This window comes from Hyaena hyaena, unplaced genomic scaffold, assembly GCF_003009895.1.
Source record: "Hyaena hyaena isolate Hyena2069 unplaced genomic scaffold, ASM300989v1 scaffold_38, whole genome shotgun sequence".
NCBI lineage: Eukaryota > Metazoa > Chordata > Mammalia > Carnivora > Hyaenidae > Hyaena > Hyaena hyaena.
This window is the reverse complement of record NW_024080670.1, coordinates 4,939,961-4,960,842: the sequence shown is the minus strand read 5'-3', so window position 1 is coordinate 4,960,842 and position 20,882 is coordinate 4,939,961. Positions and strand designations below refer to the sequence as shown.

The 20,882-nt window shown below is 53.4% G+C and overlaps 2 protein-coding genes across 11 annotated transcripts in view; one reads left to right on the top strand and one right to left on the bottom strand.

Annotated features, from left to right (window-relative positions):
• The window catches only part of RALGPS1 (Ral GEF with PH domain and SH3 binding motif 1), a 272,375-nt gene that overhangs the window by 150,617 nt on the left and 100,876 nt on the right, over nt 1-20,882 (top strand). The gene's annotated exons all lie outside the window — the stretch shown is intronic.
• ANGPTL2 (angiopoietin like 2) overlaps nt 1-20,882 on the bottom strand; it is a 33,372-nt gene that overhangs the window by 5,062 nt on the left and 7,428 nt on the right. The window contains exons 1-3 of one of the 2 annotated variants that reach the window (XM_039229492.1): nt 15,242-15,314; nt 13,905-14,770; nt 1,156-1,349 (exon numbers count right to left, since the gene is read on the bottom strand). In XM_039229492.1, the coding sequence (XP_039085423.1) occupies nt 1,156-1,349; nt 13,905-14,721 (1,011 nt within the window). In that variant the 5' untranslated portion in view covers nt 14,722-14,770; nt 15,242-15,314. Of the gene's footprint in view, nt 1-1,155; nt 1,350-13,904; nt 14,771-15,241; nt 15,315-20,882 lie in introns of those variants that run through there. The other variant, XM_039229491.1, reaches the window with a different exon arrangement.

The following is a 20,882-nucleotide window of genomic DNA, read 5'->3' as shown; positions in this document are numbered from 1 at the left end:
GATCGGCTCATTAATGATAATAATCGTTAGTAGTTAGTAAGCCTTACAGTGTATCGGCACTGTTCTCAGGACTTTACGTAGGTTACGTTATTAATCCTTGTGCCAACTCTGAGAGCTAAGTACTATTATTAGCCTCGCTAGTAAGGGGGAACCAAGGTCCATAGAGGCCCAGGGTCAGAGAGCCTGAGGGTGAGTCAAGATTTGAACCAGGCACCCAGTCTTAACGGCTATGTTCTCCTGCCCCTGAGAAAAAGAATATGGGCAGGACGAAGAAGGGGTGAAGGAGTGGGTCTTCAGAAAGCAGAGGAGAGAAAGAAAGCGAAGACACAGGCTGGGCAGGAGGCGGGTTGGTAGCAACAAGAACAGGAAGGAGCCATGCAAAGCCACGCACAGGCGTCGTGGCCCGGGTCGTTTGTAAGCTTTGGTGTCAGAGGCCTAGGCTCACTGCTCTGTGCAGCCCCAAGTAAGTTATTTCACCTTTTCATCTGTAAACCGGGTCCACACCACTATCTTCCACCTGGGACTGGCGTGAGATTAAAGCAGGTAACGGATGGAAGCACTTGGCGTGGCTCCTGGCACGTGGCAGTGGCATTTGGTGAGCTAAGCTACTTTTGCCATCCTTAGCACCACCCCTGTCATCTGGCAGATGTATGGCTGAGCCCAGAGGCCTGTCTTACCACCCAGATGAGCATTCAACCTCCTGGGAATTAGAGCCTAGTATTCTCGTGTTTCCATATAGCAGGCCCTTGGGACCTGCCCCTTCTGGGCCGCAAGACCAGGTCTTCCCCTGAGGAAGCCCCAGCTGGCAGTCGGATGCTCCCCATACCCGGGCTGGGATGAGGGGCCGCCCCACACCAGCATTTCTAAGTTCCCACCGTGTCCATGGGCCTTTTGTGGTCTGTACGTAACTCATGTCTTGTAGCAGTCGCCAGTGGCTGGCCGGGCAGGGGCTGCTGGTCCCCACCATCCCTGGTGGGCTTGCAAAAATGATCTCGTCAGTGTCTTCTACACCTCAGGTGTCTACTGCACTGGGCCACCAAGGCCTTGACAGCTCAGCCTGCACCTTCCCTCCAAGTGGCTCTCGCTGGTCGGTCAGGCCTCTTGGGGTGGCCCAGTGGCTTTGGGAGCAGCACAGACAGGGCCCGGGGCTCTCACCTTGTATGTCTCCCAGTTCCTGAAGAAGTTGACGGAGCCATCCAGGCGCCTCTGGATGACGGTCCAGCCCCCAGGGTCGTGTCTCTGGTCACACCACACCTGCATGAGGCGGTTGGTGTTCTCCGGCTTCACCAGGTAGATGGAGCTGGTATCGTGGCCGTCCTCCAAAGCCTGCAGACAGTCCCTCCACGGGCCTGGGGGTACAGATGTGTGCACGTCACAGATCTCCCCCATGCCTGGCCACGGAGTCACATTTTCACATGCCTCTCGCCCCAGGCTGCACCCCAAAGCAAGCACAGCCTCAGGCAGGGCTCCAGCTGGGAGCCACAGGCCAGCGGTAGGTGAGAGGGGACTGAGGTTAGTTTTGTAAATAACGGGATATAAAGGCAAGAGCCTGGGGCTAGGGGTCAGGGTGCCTGGGTTCTCAGCCCACTTTTAGCTCCGACTCCCTCACAGTGTGATTTGGGCAAGCTTCCTTACCTCTGTGAACCCTCAGTTTCCCTGGTTTCTAAAAGGGAGATCATATTTACCTCATTCAGGGTTGTGAGGATTGCTGAGACCCTTTGTGTGGATTTCTGGAGTGCTTTATCTTTTAGCTGGTTGTATTGTGAAAAGAGATATGTGCCTACCACAGTACAGCAGTGTGGGGCACTGTTCGGGCTCAGTCAGCCCCGCCCCAGGCAGGGAGATAGGCAACTGCTCTCCTGAGTCCCCTGGGCTGAGGTTGACCTCTGCCAGCCACCTAGTACTAAGAAAATGTCATCTTACTCTTTCTATGAATGTGTGTGTTTATTCTAAGAACTATTTACTGAGCCCCCGCCCTCGCAGGTGCTGTGCTGGGTGGTGGAAGCCTAGGGCAGGGTTCAGGGCGGCTCTGATGCCCAGCAAGGGGAGAGCTGACCTCACCAGCCTCTCTCAACTTGAACTCCTGTGCATTCCTATCCTTGAAACCTTTTGCGTGTCAGAGAGAGGCGTCGGCCGAAGGTGTACCCGGCATTCCCTCTGTAGATCTAACTTCTCAGATTCCTTCCTGGTTAGACTTGGGCTTGGTTAGTCCACACGTGATAGGTAAATGAGAAAAGTTTGGTGTTTTGGTTTTTTTTATTTTTGGTTTTGTTTTTTGCTCTAGATGGTTCAGGTGGGCTTTTCCTGAGTCCTTGTACTGTGTTCGAGCCTCTACACCCGGAGCCTGATGGAAGGGCAGGAGCGGTCTCGCTCACCTCTCCCTGCCCCCAGTGCCTGATCTAGCGCTATGGGTGCGGGTGCTTCCTGCTGACACTTACTCCTCCAGGGAGAGCTTCTCACCCATTTATTCACCTGTTCACCAGCCCTCTCTGCCCCGGGGGCGGGACCCTGAGCACTGGCCAGGCAGCTGCTTCCCTGTTTGCCTTGTGCCTCTTCCTGGGGGAGGGGAGGCCTGACCTCCGGAAAGAGCATTCAGGAAGAAGAAAAAGGTTTTGCTTGTGTTTGGGCCCCCAGCCCCTGGGGCCAGGGCAGAGAATAGGAGTGTGTCCCTGATGCAGGAGTAGAGCACACAACGGGGCACGGGGCACGGATGGGCTCCCAGCGCTTTCCCAGGTCACAAGCACAGGAGAAGTTGTGGAAATATCTGATGGGAATGCTGGTGACAGAGGTCCGGCAGAGGCCTGGAAAACACCCCCAAAAGCGAGCAGCCAGCCCCTTTCCTGCAGGGCCTCCGCGGAGCTCTGATGGGGCTCTCAGAAGGACCATCTGGCTTTATGGGAGGAGCTATGTCTGGGGGGCTTCAGAAGCCACTGGGAGAGTGGTGGGTGGGTCTCCCAGCTTCCAGCCTGAGCTGCTTTTGTGGGGGCTGCCCATGCCTTCGGCACCACCTCTGACATTTCTACAGAGGGCTCTTTTTAAAAGGCAGGCGTTTTAAAGTATGAGGTAGCTAGTAGTCACCCCTTGGACAGATGAGGAGATCGGGGCCTGGGGACATTAGGTGACACCCCTGAGGCCGGGTGGCTTATATGGCAGATCCAGTGTCTGAGCCCAGGTGGCCTGGGTGGTCCAGAGCCCACAGTCTAAAGCTCTCCTCTTTCTCTCCAATGAGAGGGAGCAGCAGGGTGGGGGGCCCAGGCTGACTTACATGTGTCCCTAGGACAGTTCTTAAGCTTTGCCAGTCAGCCAGGTTTAAAAAAATAAACATTTACACTTCTTCTTTGTCAAGGTATTAATACCTTTCCAAAGTTTTTATTGAAGATTTCTTTTTCTTCTTTGCTTACCTTTTGGTGTCCTTTGCCTATTTACAATTATTTTAGTGTCTTTTATGAGGGAGAATTTACTTTTCTTCTCCCTTTCTTGCTGTTTTAAGGCATATCTGGCAGTTTTTTCCTTTAAGGTTTTCCCGAATCATGGAGTAGGAATGAACTAGTAAAGAGGTGCTCCATATTTTCTGCTGTTACAGAAGAAAAATTCCATGTGTCTCCTGCACGCTGCACTTGGCCCGAATCTCAGGACCCATCAGCCTCCACTAGTAACCCTATTTCCAAACCGGTTTCCCTCCGAAACCCTCGCAGAGCGCTAGCAAATCGCCTGCACTGAAACACACTCCCTTTTCTCACATGAAAGGCAGCAGTGGCAAAGGTCAGAAAATTAAACAATGGATGAAAAGGAGTCAGAAAAAATACTTAGCAGTGGAAAACTGGCAGCAGTAAAATGATCAGGGAGCAGAAAATGGCAGCAGCAAGACTAACGTGAGGCTCCATTAAAATGGCTGGTTCAGATGAGAAACCTGTAACTGGTATAAACACAGTAGGCAGGAGCCCTCAGCTCAAACCTTGGGGACTTTCATTGCCTCGCACTGTGTCCTCAGAAAGTTCCTTGAGCCTCAGTTTCTTCTGTAGACAGGGGTCGTGAACCTGCCTGTTCTGGGGGACTTGCAAACACAAGAGCGCCCAGCGCGAGGCCAGCCCGGGCAGGTGCCAGTGACGGCTGTCTCTCGCTCTTTCCTCTGCTGGCTGAAAGCTGATGGTTTTGAAATTGTCTGCTCCCCACCTCCCCACAACCACCTCCCTACAACCACATCACTGTGTTTGCTTTTGAATTTCCAAGACTAAAATGTACAATGATTTACTGGTAGACGTTTTCCACAAAGCACATTTTAGAAGTCACAGCTTCAGTGGAGAGGCCCCCAGAGATACACTGAAATGAAGAATGGGAATCCTTTTTGTCAATGAAACTACATTTTCAGTGTGCCGCGGGCAGGGCGCTCCCCCTGGCACAGTGCGAGGTGCCCGGGCGGTGTTCTCGCTTGGCTCCCCTTCTGAAAGGGCAGTGTTGCCCAGAGCATCAGGCCAACACTAACTTGGCAGCACCAAGCCTCTGAGCAGAGTAGCGCCCGACCTCATCTCTATAAAGACCATATTTACACTCTAAGCAGAGCTGTAGCCAGAACGTTCCACGTGAAGGGAAGTGCAGCCGCCATGGCCGAGCTGAGCCTGCGCGGTTCCTCAGAGAAGCAGCACAGGGTGTGGAAAGCACGCAGGACCTGGAACCGGGAGGCCTCAGGAAGGAGATTGGCAGTGGGCACACAACATACACAGGTCTTGGGCCATCAAACCCGGTGAGGGTTGGAGGTGATCAGGTTTGGGTCCCCTCACTGCTTCCTTCTTCCTTTCTGGGGTTCTTGCACACCAGAAACATAGCCTCCTGGGAAACCGGGAACCACTTATTGATGGCTAATCACATGCTCAGTATGCCCAGTGAAGTGCCTTTCTGGTAAAGCGGGGCTGGAGCCTGCAGCCAGGCGGGACCCAAGTGTAACTACCTGACCCCAGTTTCCTCTCTGGGTTGGGGGCAGACCAGCTCAGCCTGACCTCTCCACTCATGACCCTGTGGAGAAATGGGTTCCCAACTGCATCAGCTGTCAGTGCAGTCACCCCTCATGCTAGGGAAATAGGGCCCCCTGAATATTTGACCACACCCACTGGCGGCACCCCAGAGGCCTGGAGCTAAGAAGTGGGGAGACAGTGATGCCTCTTCTCCCTGGCTGCTCCTGAGGCCTGCAGAGGGGAGCAGAGTCCCTCCTGGCCATTGGCTGGACCAGACCATGTGGCTGGCCAGCAGCCTGACTGACCTCTTTGACCCGTCAGCCCAAGTCTCAGGACCTGACCACCCAAGGCCGTGCAGAGGCCCTGTGGCCTGTGGGAAATGTCCTAGGAATGTTTTAGTTCATACGAAGGCACTGGGGAGAGGCTTCTGCGATAGCACCAAGACGTGCTGCTTTTTCGTGAGAACGGTATGCTGTTTTCAATTATTCTCACTGATGATCTGTCTCCAGAAAGTCTTTGTGCCACTCCCTGAAACATTTTTCTAACAGGAGAACTGACTAGTTGTTGAAATTGGACCTGGAATTTCCTATATCCAAATTCATCCATCTGAGAGCCAAGGCACGTGGACTGCTTAGGTGTGGGTCCTGCCCTAGCCAGCATCAGGGCTCTCCCGGCGCCCTGTGTGAAGGGCAGGAGAGCGCACCCCCGGGGAGGGGGGTGACAAGGAAGGGTTACGTTGCTGCTTGAGGCTTATTGATCCAGAAGGCTTGGATACATCATATTTTGGTCGTGCGCATATGTATTCCACGTCAGTCACTGCTTTTTCACTGAATCAGGAACAGCTGGTGTGTTCCCAGAGGCACCTGAAATTCCCGTAGGGCCTGAGAGCTGATGTCATGGGTGTCATCTCTGGTGCCGCCGGGGAAGGGGTCCAGACGCCTGTGCCTGCCATGGAGGCTGCTGTAGTCCGCAGATGACGGGCACGGTGCCTGGGGCCGACAAGCCTTTTGGGAGTTTATGAAAGTATTTGAGGCCTAAAAAAAACTTATTGGCTCTAAAATATGAAAACTGCAAAATCAAAGTTTATAAGTATGTAATTAAATTTCTACGAAGTGGGACATCTTGTCAAGTTCATTAATTGTTAAATTCGGTCTTCATAAAAATGTTATTACTTTTGAAAACAATTTGTAGGTTAGATTTTCCTCACTTCCCAAGAATTCCTGAACATGCCTGATGTTTGCCGAGAAATCAGAGCCAGCCATAAATTAATTGTGTTACTCTTGGCCAAATAATTTCAAGAGCAAAATTTTAAAAATCCGTTCAAAATTTTTACAGTGAAAGTTACATTAGATGTGCGAGGTGGGCGTGATCCACCGGAGCCTTCCCAAGTAAGAGCTCCCGGAGCCCTCGAAGAGCGTGAAGGGGTCCCGTTTCTGCCTCTTTGACCTCAGGATAAGCAGACTTGGCAGGATTGCTTCCCAAAGGACACTTTCAAAAGCATTGTGCCCATTCCTAGGTTTCCATCAGTACCCTTAGGCCGGAGGAGAAAGACGGGCTTTAAAGGAATTTAAAGGAGAAAAGAGGTTCGCCCAGGAGGGGCTGTGGTAGGCTCACTGTATGCAGAGCTGAGCAACACACTGTGGCTCCCTGGACTGGTGGGGGTGAAGCCCGGAGTTCCCTGGGTTCAGTGGTCAGTGGTGCCTGAGGCTGCCTGGGGGGAGGGATGTCCCTGGAGGCAGAGGCAGGCAGCGCGCCGAGCCTCCTGGGTATAGCGACGAGAATGAGCAGGGCTCTCTCAGTCCAGAGGTTGGTGGTGCCGTTCCGCAGGCACATCATTGAAGAGCTTGTCAGACCCATGACAGCAGCACACAGGTACTGGACAGGTGGTGTTCAAGTGGTCTGCCCACCTGGTAACCCTTTCCAAGAAAGGGAGTCAGCTTATGCGCTCGTGTTTACAGAACCCATGTTGGCTTTCATTGCTCACCTTTTAATTTTCCAGATGCTCACACACCCCTCTTTATAATCTTTTCTAGAATTTTCCTGGGGTTTAAGCTAATTGCTACATAATTTCTAGTGTTTCGTCCTTTCTCTTTCTGAAAAGAGGGCATTTGCCTGGCACCAAGCCTGTTCTTCGTGATTTCTGGATGATTGGTGGCAGTGATTCTGAGTGCTTATCTGCTATGCCCTCAGTCTCCTCATCTCCTCCTCCAGGAAGTCCTCCCCAGTCCCAGAAGAGCTACTTAATCCTCCTCGGGGTTCCCATGATGCCTGATATATCTATCTCTCCTGGAAGATAGTAAGAATGATGACTGCCATGTCCCTAGAGCCTTTCACCTGCTGGGGGCTTTACACGGGCTCTCATGTCCTCCTCATAGGCCCCTACAACAGTGGGGGAACTCAGTCCCAGGGAGACCACACATCTGGAAAGGGGAGGCTCTAGGGTTAGAACTCACATCTGCCTCCTGGGCCTGCTTCTCCCTGCTGCGGTGTGCCGAGTCTGTGTCCCCACCGTCCTAGGATCACTTGGGGTCCCTTCTCCTCATCAGTCTCTGGGGTCCTTCTGGGCAGGAGCCTCATCAGAGCACGTTCGAGTGTCCACCTTGCCAGTCGAGTGCTTGAGAGTGACTTGGTGCCCCAAGCACCTTCCCGCATCTCCTCTCCTTTCCTCACCATGAGTTGCCTTCTCTCTGTCATCTTCGTCTGTTCTTTCCACTTTGAGAATCAATGATAAGTCCGTCTGGAAACAGGGGCCCCACAGCAGAGGGCCATCAGGTTCCAAACCAAAACCTGGGAAAGTGTGGACGGTTTGTCGTCTCTGGGACAGTGCGTGACTCTGGACAGACCCCCTAGAATATCTTAATTTCAGCAGTTAGAGGGGTTTCTTTCTTTTTTTAAAGGATATTAGTCATTTAAACTAAAATTTTCTTTTTCTTAGCAAAATTTCTGTGTACAAACAGTAATTCTAACTTAAATTATTGTATTAAACATCTGTTAAAGGAAAATCACTTATTCATTTGGGGAAAAAAAAAAAAGGATTACATGAACCATTCCAGGTCCTGTGGCTCGTGGCACATCTTGAGGGACGAGGCCAGGATCATCAGGCTTCTGTTTTTAAGGCGCTGCTCTTCCAGGGTCATCCGAGCCGAAGTCGAGACGTTCCTTTTCAGCAGCTCACTACCCACCACACACTCAACAAACCTAACCACCTTCGTTTTAGACACCAAGTAGTACGATACTAGCTCACGTCTGCATGATCAATCACTTTTTCCCCCGGGGCGGGCATCTCAGGGCAACGATACGGCCCACCACACAGATTCACCCCGGCAGTCCATCCGCTGCTCCGGAGCTACTGCAGATGCCCACGTGCCCGGACTGTCCGGACGGCTCGCAGTCTGCCAAGTGCCAAACTGTTGGGATTTCCAGGCCACAGATGCCAGGTCACCACTTTTAATAGTAACAAGTTGATGGTTTATCCCTCAGGGCTGTAAAGAGCCTGAACATGTAGCTGAAAGTCTTCCTTGGAAGGCGCCCGAGTAACGCGGGGGGAGCTTGCCGTCGCACTCACAGGGCTCTCTGTGATCCATTCCCCGAGTATCCGAGGAGAAAAGAGAAAGCAGAGCCAGAAGGAAGATGACCCACCTCGGACTCCAGTGGCTTTTGTTTATGAAGAAGCTAGCAAAGAATGCTCTTTGAAATGTCACTGGATTACGTCGTTTGTAATGAATTTGGGAATCTTTGTTCAACAATAACATTTCGGGAGCAAGACAGCATAGTACAGTGAAAACAGCTCAAGCCCTGGAGGCAGGAGACCTGGGCTGGGTTTTCAGTCAGTTTTGGAAAACTGAAAGGAAGAGCTGGTGGTGGCTGCGGTCACCCTCATGTGCTCACAATTCCCAGGTGCCTCTCCGAGTCCCCACAGAGCTTCAGGCTTGGAAGCCCAGTCGCCGGAGCTGGCCTGCACACAGGACCAACAGCTTTTCATCTGGGTTGACAAACTCTTGACCTCCAGAAAGAATGGAAGCCACAGTGTAACCCATCTTGTTCTCTATTTTAAATCCACAATCTCTAACATACATATTTCCTACCTCACAGGGGGAAGTAAAATATAGGAGGGAAAATCCACCTAGGAAAACACTCAAGTTGTCTGTGCCCCCGTCCGCCCCCCCTCCCCCCCCACATCCCTGGCCTTAGAGCACCTGTTGGGGGGAACGGGTGGTCTCCGCATTAGCAGTGAAACCATGTGGTTGCCACCTAATGTGGCCCCGAGAATGGATCACCTCTGCCGATTTTTCTATAGTTAACGTGTTTAAAGAAATCAGGACTTCAGATTTTGCTGTATGCTGAAATGCTGAGTAGAAATAAACCCAGAGAATTTGTCCAGATTCAGTACAAATTAAAAATCAGATTTATCTGCAACTTCAGTTGGGCCCATTTACTGGAAGTCGGGTGTGTATTATGTTTTCTGTGGGAGAGTTAGTTCTTTTAGACATTCTGCAGTGTGATGCTAATGCCATTCTGCTTTACCTTTTCTTTTTTTTCTTTTGCATCTCAGGGTTATGATACAGTCTACTACATAAACTCACCACAACAGTCCATTTGTAGGACTGGGGAGCTGGCCACAGATGGGTGGGTGGGTGGGCTCCTCCTAGGCCTGAGTAAGGGGAAGGCATGATAGAGATGGTTTGCCACAACCGTGTCTTGTATTGTTAGAACCATAAGAGTTCTTATAGCAAATTCCACCAACTCTGTTCCCAGGGCTCTTTTACAAGGAGGTGCTTGGAACCTCGTACATGGAATAATTAATGATGGAGGGTCACATCCCAGGCAGCTGGCACTTGGGGCCAAGTCAAGCGTTTATAGAGTGATTTTCCCACCAGCTCCCCTCCAGCCTTTCCAAGGCGATATGCAGTATCTCAGAACGGCTAAGACAGACTCGGGTTTGAGCCTTGGCTGAGTCACTCACTACTGGTGTGGCCTTGGCCGAGCTACTTAACCTCTCTGAACCTCAGCATCCTGGAAGCTACGAGTCCAGGGACTGATCTTGACTCTGCCACCGACAGGCTCTGGGATGATAAGGCCCCCCGATTAAGCTCTAATCTTTTCTGATTCTGGGGTCTCCTCTTTATCCCTTGAGAACCAAACTGAGCTGATGATGTTCTCAGGAGAGAAAATAGCTAGAAATGCCCACACCTGCTGGTTTTTAGGGATTTGTTTCAGGCAGGGCCTTGCTCTGGCAGCTGGTGCTAATGCTGCCCGTCCTCTGACCAGTCTCAGGGGCGGGTTCCCTGGTAGGAGGGCTGGCACGTGCACAGCTGTGCCTGCACGGAGCTGAGGGACAGTGTCCCAGGCCTCCCAGACCAACCTGGGAGAAGGCCGGCACTGAGGCTGCATCCCGTCCGTTCCTGTGCCTCTTCAACACCCCTGCAGCCTTCCTTTATAGCAGACCTGATTGGTATGCGTGTGTGTGTGTGTGTGTGTTTATGTGTCCAGGGCACACACATGGAGAAGGAGGTCAGATGGTGTGTGAGTGTTAGAGAGCGGAGAGGAAAAGAGCAGCGACAGCCGGCTCGCCAGGAGAAAGGGCCACAGGCAGGGCCATTTGGCATAGACCTCGTCAAAGCATCATCCTGAGATGCCCCAGGTCTGGCCAGACCTGAGAGAGGCAGGACAGAACCCCAGTGAGACACCAGGGAAGCCAGGAGCTGCCCAGGCTGCCCTCCCTCAGGCTGTCAGTGGCCTGGGCCTGGCCTGGGACCAGCCTGTTACTGTCTGGCAGGGAACAAGCTGGTGAGCACAGCTCCAGATAAGCGCCTGTGGCTCCCTCAGTCCCCAGGAAAGGGCATGCCTTGGGCTGAGCGACCCAGACAATGAGGAGAGGAGCCGATGGCTCTGAGGTTATGGAATGACAGGTTCAGAAGCTGCCAAGTCTTGCGGGCAAAGGTGTTTCTGGCAAAGGTGTTTCTGGCTGAGTGCTGGTCCTGGGAACAAAGGAGCTCATGGGTGAGAGCACAAAAGGTTTTGTCTTCCAGGCCCAGAACCTGCCCTGGAGCTCTCAGAAGTGGCCTGATAAGAGCTCCCTGCTGATTGGCTGAGAGGCCATTGCCTTCTCCTCAGTGTCATCCAGCCCCAGGAATGGACAGGGCCCTCCCTGCCCGTTCAGCTTCCAGGAGTCTGGCTGATAATGTCTGGGGGGGGTGGGGGGTGGGGGGTCACAGGGAATCTGTTACCAACAGTCACTACCAACATTTGGGAGGGCTTTGCTTTTTTTTTTTTTAAAGTAAATTATGTCCACACGACGTCACTACCATTCTCTCCCATGCAGGTGTGCTTCCTTTAATGGGAGAGAATGTGGGTTTTTGGGTATGTGCAGGGGCCTTGGAGTACACACAGCCCATGATGGGCTGCGAACGTGAAGAAGCAGGGGGTAGAGACCATTTGAGGTGCCCAGAGTAGGGCCATCGTCCCTGACTCATCTCCATCAGGGACCCTCTAGTAACTCTGTTGCCGAATTCCTCGGTCCACCTGGTAGACTCTTCCAGATCATTCACGGAAGTCCCACTTCTCTCTACCTTTTTCCCTTCTACTCCAGGCAGACTCAGCCACCCGTGCCACCTTAGTGTCCCCATAGCCCCTCCTTCGCCACTCTGCAAGGCACTTAGCACCCCGTGGTATCACCACAGTGACCGCACAGCCCATGATTTTCACTGCATTCCTGATAATCAGGTACCTCATGTGTTGGTCCCATCAGGTCTTACAACGTTCTGGTAATTTTGGCCTCAACAGATGCTTCCTTTGTCGGATCACATGTGCCCACCTTGGGGGATGGAACTGGTAGGCACTGGATACATCCCAGTGCATTCATGCATCTTCCACCTCCCCCAGACTGAGTTCCTGGAAGTCGGCACAGTAGCTTTCACTGGCTCCCCCAGGCCGGGGGCTGTGACCGGCACAGAGTAGGGGCCCGTCCATTGTTGGCTGCCCCAAGTGACATAATATCACATGCCCGATTGCACTGAGTTTCCCCAACAGGCCTGCAGTGTCAGATCTCCTGCCCCCATTTTCCAGAGGAGAAAATTACAGCTCAGGGGAGCGAAGTAATTTTCTCACAAGCAGACCACTAATAAGAAGTGGATGCAAACCTAGGTCTTTCTTTCTACGCTCTATCCCTCAGCTCAGTTCAAGCTCAGGAATGTCCTGAAATCATGGATTCAGACACCAGAGATGCTTAGGCAAGAGGAGGTCTGTTGGGTAACTGTTGAGGTCAGCCAGGCTCATGTCAGGAGTATAACATTCAGCCGAGCCTTCATTTGGTGCCCAAAGGCACGTTTTACCCTCTGGGCATTCTATCAAGACATTAGCACACTCTGCCCGCTCTTTCGGAGCTTCTGATTTAAAACAGACACGTGTACAGAGGAACTAGTCATCTGCTGTAGAATGCCGGCGCTGAAAAGGGACTGTTTGTTTATTTCAACCTCCTTGCTTTAAGATAAAGAGACCAAAACGGAAGGAAACCCAGAGCTACCAAGTACTGAGAATTTCCGTGGGCCCAGCACCATGCCAGACACGGTTTGTTTTTTTTTCCCCCAGTATTTCATCTAATCTTTGGGTAGGCATTATTTTAATCTATCCCCAGTTGACAGATTGAAACAGAGGAAACTGAGGCTCTGAGGGGCAGGGTGACTGGCCTTATGTCCCAGAGCTAACCAGTGGGGGAGTCAGAATTTGAATCCAGGTCCATCTGTTTTCCACCCGCAAACCCAGCCGAGGGCTATCTTGCGCGGTGCCGCAGGCAGCCGCTCCCAGCCACGGGCCTGCTCAGTGTCGCCCTGGTCTTTTGCATGGGATGGGCCACCCCCTTTCTGGAATTAGCAAAGAGCTGCTCTTCCCAGTACTGGTGGTTATTTTCAGAAGTGTGAAATAAGTATAAAACAAGATACTTTCAGTAAAAATATCTGCCTGCTTGTATAATGAAGTGGTACCAAAATCACTGACTTGGAGCAGATAATGTGGTTAGTTTCGGCAAAGATGAATCCTGTTCTCATCTGACAGCCCATCTGGAAGGCTCATAGGGTCCTGGATGGATGTGAGGCTGAGCTTCAGGGGGCTGCGCTCGTGCTCCCCCCCACCCCTCACCTCCAAGCACAGAGGAGTCAGCCCTAGATTTAAAGTGACAAGGCCTGAATTTCAGTCTAGACTGAGGAGCCTTGGCCTGTGAGCAAGTTACTTATCTTTTCAATTAACCTTCTACAAGGAGCTGCAGGGGTTAGTGATACAATCAAGATCTGTGTAAGCACCCGACACCGGTACCTCTGTCAAGTTTTCAAGCTTCCGAACGTACCAGTCACCACGTTCCTTCCCTGTCACCATATTCTGAGAATGACTGTATTTAAGATGAACCACGTATTTAAGAGTATACGGAATCGTCACTGAAAATTCTAGACAGCAGCAGACTCTAGGGAATGTGTGGAAAGTACTCCTTCCCGCCCCCCAGCCCCTGCATCGTGTTTATCACACCTTTGCCATGTTAAACACGTTCTTTTCCTTTGGCTGCTGGTTTCTTTGGTAAGCATTTGCCCATTGCCGGCTCCGTGCCGGACATAGAGCAAGAGCTTGCAGGAGAGGTCCTGCTGTTACCCACACAGAGCACCGAACACAGAGCCCAGAACCCTGCGGGCCTGGGGTTCTTGCTCGTCAGAAGCCAGAGAACCTTTGTTCTCTTCTGAGACTCTCCCGGTTCGCCAGTTCTACCTTGAAGCGTCCGTCTAAGGCATGCGTCCCCCACCCCACCCCTGTCTGCCACGGCTTGGCCCGAGGGATCGCTGGGGGATTGCGCAAGTCTGTTGGCCCGGCTTCAACTTGCCGTGGCTTTCCCCCCACTTGTGGTCTCAGCCAAGGGAAGCCTGGCGCCTGGCTCTGAGGCCCAGATGGTGCGGGCTCCCACCTGGAAGGACTTACCCGACGGCTTATCTGTGGAGGAAGGGAGGCTGGTGAGCGTGGGCATGGTGGGCAGCGGGGGAGGCAGCACCTTCAGGTTCTGATCACTCTGGATCTCGTTGGTAGAGATCTGGTTGATGATGCGATTGTAGGGGGACGGCTGGTAGACCCGGGGCGGGGTGACGGGGGGTGGCTGGGGCATGGGCCTGGCCATGGGCACCCGCTGGCAGTGCTCCTCGAGCTGCGCGATGATCTCGGACTGGTTGTGGGCCAGCGTGGCCAGGTGCTGGTACTTGTGCTCCAGGTCCCTGTACTTGCTGGCCAGCTGTAGCATGTCGGCCGTCTGGTTGAGGATCCTGTTCTCCAGCTGGGAGAGCTCCAGCGCGTTGTCCCGCTTACGGATGATCTCGTGCAGGAGCTGCATGTAGAGCTGCGTGACCCGCGAGTTCATGTTGCGGCTCTCCTTGCGCAGCAGCTTCACCTCGCTCACGATGCCGCCGTCCACCTCCACCAGCTGCTGCAGCGTCTCGATCTGCCGCTTCTGCTTGAGCAGCTCGCTGTTGAGCAGCTCCAGCTCCTGCTTGTGCACCCGGTTCTCCAGGAGCACCTCGGGCTCCTTGGAGTTGACGCAGATGGCGCCCGTGACCCGCTGCTGCGGCACGATGAACGTATAGGTGCACTTGTCCGAGGACTCGCTGGCCCGCTTGTACCTGTTCAGGTAAATGAACTCGCCCGGCGAGCCCTCCTCAGCGCCCTCCAGGCCTTCCTTCTGGCTTGCCGCTGCTCCCACGGCAGCTAGCAGTCCCAGCCACCAGTAGGTTACGCACCGCGGCCTCATGGTCCCTGCAAAATGGTGGTTCCTCTTCGCGAACGGAGACTCTGAAAACCTGAAAGTAAACAGAAGGGAGATTCAGTAACGGTGCTGTCACTGCCAGCGGCCTGTGCCATAAATGAGCTCAGCCTCCTCGCCAGGCAGATCCTTCCAAAAAATGTAGCTTCAGGAGGCATCCCTTCCGGAAGCGGCAGCAGGAGACAGGCAGGTCTCGGCAGAGGTGGAGGGGAAACGGGAGGGGACCGGGGCATCTGGAGGCAGCAGGCCACGGCCCTGCCACTCCCTGGGCCAGCCCCAAATCCCAGCCCCCTGGCCCAGCCCCCTGGCCAGGCTCCTGGCCCAAGCCTGAACACCACCCGGGGGCAGCTCCCAGCTTCCCCAGGGAGGAAGGTTTGTCCGGTCTCCCTTCTCTGCCTCACGCTCTCCAGGCCATTACATCTCCCCGTTGTCCATGTTCCTAACGCCTGGGCTTGCCCTGGGGGGTACCCGTCACCATAGTGGTGCGTAGGGGTTCCATGTGCTCTACTTTGCTAAACTCCACGCTCCATGAGGGCAGGTGCCGAGTCTCACTCCATCCTGTGTCCTCTGGGCGCTGCACCAAGCAGGCTTTCAGCAAATATTTGTTACATGAGCAAATCACTGGATGTGACATGGGATGTGTTCAGTTAGTAGTGGACGGTGTCAATGGAAGGACGTGTCCAGCCACATGGCTTTGGTCTGTGTGTTAGCCAAGCTACAGAGTCCAAACCGGAACAAACAACTGAGCTCTTCTAAATCCAAATATTTGTGATAGCCAGTACCGGCAGGGTCCCGGCCGCTGCAACGTGATGAAAGGAGGCGGAAGTAGAAAACAGACATGTGTCTCCAGATTTGTTTCAGTTCTGCTCTTGGACCATCCATCCCTTCACCAGATAGCCATCAGACCTCTCTGGCTTGCCAGGCAGCATGCTGGCTGTTAGACGGACAGCCACAAACAGGCCAGGCGCAGCCCTGGCCCCCTGGGCACAGGCCCTGGGGAGCCACGGAGAAGCAGGAGCATCCACTGTGACAGGGGAGGGCAGGGAATTGACCCAATCGGAGGATTCAAGAAAGCTTCCCTGAGAAAGTGACCTTTCTGCTGACCCTCGGGGGACGAGCAGGAGTTGGCCAGGCCAAGAGGGAGGGGACGGACGTGCACAGATCCCTCCCCTCGCCCACTCAAGGACAGGGCTCCAGCAGCTCTTCCCCATCTCTCCTGCGTGATCACATTTTTCCTGTAATCATGCTGTTATTTGTCTCAACTTAAAGAAAATCAGTCCTTTCTTGACCTCACATCCCCTCTCCAGCTCCGGTTCCATTTCTCTGCTCCCCTTGTGAAAAAGCAAAACCCTCTGGGGAGTTGTCTGTACCCAGTTTCCAGAAAGTCCCTGTCTTCCTGTTCTCTCTCTAGCCCACTCCCTTCAGGCCTGGCCCCTCGCCTCCCCTGCAAGTGCTCTGGACAGGATCAGCAGTGGCCTCACTTGCCAGAGCCAGTGGCCAGGTCTTGGTGCTCATCAGGACTTGCCTCCCCACACCGGGTGACATGGTCCATCACTCCCTCCTTGGACTTCCTTTCCCAGCCGTCACCCTTTCCTCCCCTCTCACTGGCTGCCCCTTCTGTCTCTTTTGCTGGTTCATCCTCTTCTTCCTGTCCTGGGGGACTCAGAGCTCAACCCTTAGACCTCTTGTTTACCTCGGTGATCTCATCCAGTCTTGTGGCTTTCAGGCGCTGCTAACTCCCACATTTGTTTCTCCAGCCCGGACCTCCCTCTGTGACTCCAGACACATACATCCAACTGCTGCTTTGACATTTCCACTTGACTGTCTACTAGGCCTCTCAAACTTAACTTGGCCAGGAGTGAACTGGCGCCCCCATCCCTCCATCTGGCGTGTTCACCCGCCATGTTCTCCGGTGTTAGTAAATGGCAGCTCCATTCTCCTAGTTGCTCAGCCCAGCAACCTTGAAGTCATCCTTGACTCCTTTCCTTCTTTCGTACCCCACACCTAATCACCACCAGGTTGTAGTAGCAATATCTAGGACGTATTCTCGGTATCCTGCTGCTGCCCGTCCCCCTCCCCTACACCCTGGTACGGTCCACGTTCACCTTTCACCTGGATTGACTTGGTCTGCTGCTGGACTTGCCCCTGCAATTTGTCTCCAACGCAGGAGTCAGAGCGATCCTTAAAAAAAAAAAAAAAAAAAAGTCTGATCTTGGGGCACCTGGCTGGCTCAGTTGAGTAGGCATCTGACTCTTGATTTCAGTTCAGGCCATGATCTCATGGCTCTTGGGATTAAGCCCTGTGTCGGACTCCATGCTGACAGCACAGAGCCTGCTTGGGATTCTCTCTCTCCTCTCTCTGCCCCTCCCCTGCTCATGCTTGTGCTCTCGTTCTCTCAAAATAAACACATAAACTTAAAAAAACGTCCGATCTTCTACTCAGAATCTTCTGGGAGACCCTTATCTTGGAAAAAAGCTTAGAAAGTCTCTCAGGCGCCCCAGCCCGGCCCCTCTCCCTCCCTGACCTCATCTCTGACTCCCCTCATCCTTGCTCATGCCGCTGTAGCTACCTCAGCCTCCTGGCAGTCCTTACGGTCGCCAAGCACACTTGTGACTCAGGATCTTGGTACGTTCCCTGCCTAGAACATTCTTACCCCCCTTTCCTAATTGCTCACTCCCTCACCTCTTTCAGGTCTTTGCTGAGATATCACCTTCCCAGTGAGGCCTTCCCTGCTTATTTAAAATTGTGACCTCACCGCCTTCCCCTCTAGAGTTCTCATCACCAGTAGATGTAGAATGTTTCCCTGCTGCACCCGTGAATGGAGCCATCGCGAGGGTGGGGGACGGTGCGGGGGGTTGTCTGCTCCATTCATAGTGCCAAGCACCTGACCTGGAACATGTAGGCATTCAATAGACGTTTGTGGACTGAATGACAAGGCACACCTGCCAACAGTTGCTACATAGTGGGGAGGACTATGGAGAGGCAGAGTCAGGGGGGCCATGCAGGTGGCTGCCCGAGGGGGTACCAGCTGCACAGGGGGAGGCTATCCGTGATATTCATCATAAACACCCATAGACTCTGTTTACTGAGTGCTCACTGTGTATCTGCTGCCGCTCAAAACATTTGTAAGCATTTGCTACTTTCATGAATTCCTGCAAGGTAGATACTATTAAGGTTCTGTTGTTATTTCCATTTTATAGATGAGGAAACTGAGACTCAGAGGGGCTAAGTGACTTCTCTAAGAGCACACAGCTGGAAGGTGGCAGAACCGGGGATAATTGGAGGGGCTTCCCTGATCTGATCTCATGTATTCAAGCCTTGCAAACTCTCACTGACTGCACATAAATGTGCTTCATCCAGTCTTAAAAAAAAAAAAGTATTCTCATCACCACTTTCTGATTTCCCGTTAATTTATGCTAAACCCAGCATGACCCAGAACCTGAAGGTTTTGTCTTCCCCTGGCCACTCTGGGGCTGCTCTGGTGAGCAGCTGGGGCTCAGGGGCCACCTTGTGCCAGCTGGCATGCCAGTTACAGAACACACCCCGAGCTCCCCAGAGCCACTCGGAACTCTTTCCTGCTTGAATGAGAGAGTCTAACTGTGGCTCCATAGCCAGTTTCTGGCCTCTGGACAAGGCGGAGAAAGGTGCTCGGCAGCCTCCGGGGTGGGCTGGGCTACAAGGTAGGGCTGCAGTGACGTTAGTGGAAACCAGGCTAAGTTTGTGAGTGTTTGCCTGGTTTCCAAAGCACTCGGGCTGCCCCTGCGCCAGCTCACGGCCACTCCCGGCCCAGAACAATGGGGAGGAGCCGCGCCACAGGCCAGGGCGGGCAGGCCGGGGCCGCCCTCCCGCGGCCGCTCACCTGGGGCCGCTGCTGGTGCCGGTGCTGATGCTGGTGAGGGCCTCTGCCTCGGCCAGGAAACCTCCAGGGGCCCGGGGAGGGGTTGGCTTCCCGACCTTCCCCAGGCCCCAAGACCTGACAGGGTGACCCTGTTTATCACCAGGGACGGTCCCCTCCCACATGTGGGCTCTCAGAGCTTCTCCAGCAAAGCCTGTGCCCGTGGGCTTGAGATCCTAAAGGCTGAGGCTCTTCTACGAAATGGGGGTGATCCACCCCTCCTTGCACACTACATAAGGGACATGGAAATGCCGCTGCCTCAACTAGAGACGGGAGTGTGGCGGATGGCAGGACCCGGCTCCGCTAGGAGTGCTGACAGTCTCCCACTGAGGAGGTACCACAGTTGATTCCTGCACTTCTCAGAGGAGGCACTCGTACCTTTCACAGGAGCTGGGCCCTGAGCAGGAGGTCTCTCTGGCTTCCCCTCCCACCGCCCTGAAGCCGCCCTCTGGTCCGACGGGGACCCGGCTGTCTTGCTGTCTGTCCCAGGCTCTCCGTGGCGCTGGGCAGGGGTGGGGGAGCGAGAGACAGGCAAACACCGTGCAGGACTGTGCTGCCTTTGCGCAGCCCGGCTCGCACTTGTTCAGTTGAAAAGAGCACATTTGATCATTAACACTCACACAGCTTTTCAGGTTCCCGAGGCCCTTTCCATACACATTGTCCTATTCAGTCATCCCAACGTTCAGAGCTAGTGAGTTGGACCATGCCGTTTTGAGGGTGAGGAAATTACAGCTCAGGAAGCTGTCTGGTATCTTTCTCAAGATGGCATTGCCAGGGGTGCTGCCGGGTGTGAAGTTCATGGTTCTGGGGGGTCCCTGTCACTTTTCCATGGGGTCTGGGTTTAGCATGAGTGACCTGGGCCCCGGGGGTTACAGAAGGAGGGGAAGGAGCAGGGTGCTGGGCTGGGTCCCTGACATATGCTGCTGCGGGCAATCTAGGGAGGTGGTTGTCCCCCCACTTCCGTTTTGTAAACGGGGACATTGAATCCCAGACAGGCTAAGTGACTTTCCCAGGAGCACACGGCAGATAAGAGCCGGAGCTGACCCAGCCGAGAGCTCGGGTCAGCCTGACACCGAGGGCTGTGGTCTTTGCACTGCCCTTGGCTTTGGAGTCATTTGTTTTCCTTAAAGCTTCTAACTCCCCTCTTCGGTTTTTCTGCTACTTTGGCAGTTCTTAATGGGCAGTAATGAGTGTGTTTACTTTTGCTTTCCTGATATTTATTCAACTAATTGTGCCCCAAGAGAAATAACCCTCCCCGGCATTCCAGCCATCTTCGGCCCGGAGAAGGACTCCGTTCTGATCAAAGTGGTGCTCCTCAGTTTCTTCCTATGGCCAACAAAGAAAAGCAACTCCCAACTATTTTCCTTGGCTTCGAAATGAAAATAAAAACGATTCTTGAAATTGCTTTTCCACATTGTATTGTGAGGAGTTTCCATTATGTACGGGTTTCCCTCCCCGCAAGTGGAGCTGGTGTGACCGAGCCACGTGAGGACCCTGCACACTGGGAGGCGGCCTCCCCGAGGCTTGGGTCCCACCCAGCCTCCGGTGGGCAGCCCCGAGCGTCCCCGCCTGGCCTGGTGCGGTGGGGCCACACACTGTGTGTCCACATCCCACTCGGCCCCGCGGCACTGCAGCCCAGGCATGGGGCCACTTTGTGGGTAGAATCATTTTTAAAAGATGGAGCTCTGTGTCCTTCCCTGCAGCAGAAGCTGGTGGCCCGAGGGGTTAGGAATGAGAAAAGTTCAAACGCTAAGGATAATAACTACAGTCCGTTGTCACTATGACTCAAACGTTTTATATACATAATCTTACTTAATCCTCCCAACAATCTCGGGAGGGAAGCCCTGTTATTTCAGGGCTGCCATGCATGGTGGCCCAAGTTGTGCACCGTGCAACTCTTGGGAGCACAGCTCACTGTTCACAGTCTTCATCGTTTTGGATATTTATATTACAGCCATTTTCTAATTCCCACAAAGATGCCTTTAAGACTAACAGCAGAGCTGGCAATTATCCCCATTTGCAGGTGAGGAAAACTATTGAGATTCTAAGGTCAGGAGTCATTTCGCCTATAGGCACAGAATTACTAAGTAACAGAGCCAGTAACAGCACCCCAAACTACTCCCTGCTGAATATATGGAAAGAAAAGTGCTAGAGTGACAGGACACTGAAAAGAAATTGCTTTCTGAGCCCCGCAGGCAAGGGTAGAGCAGGAGAGCTCTTGGGATCCCCAGGACTGCCAACAGCAGGGAAACCT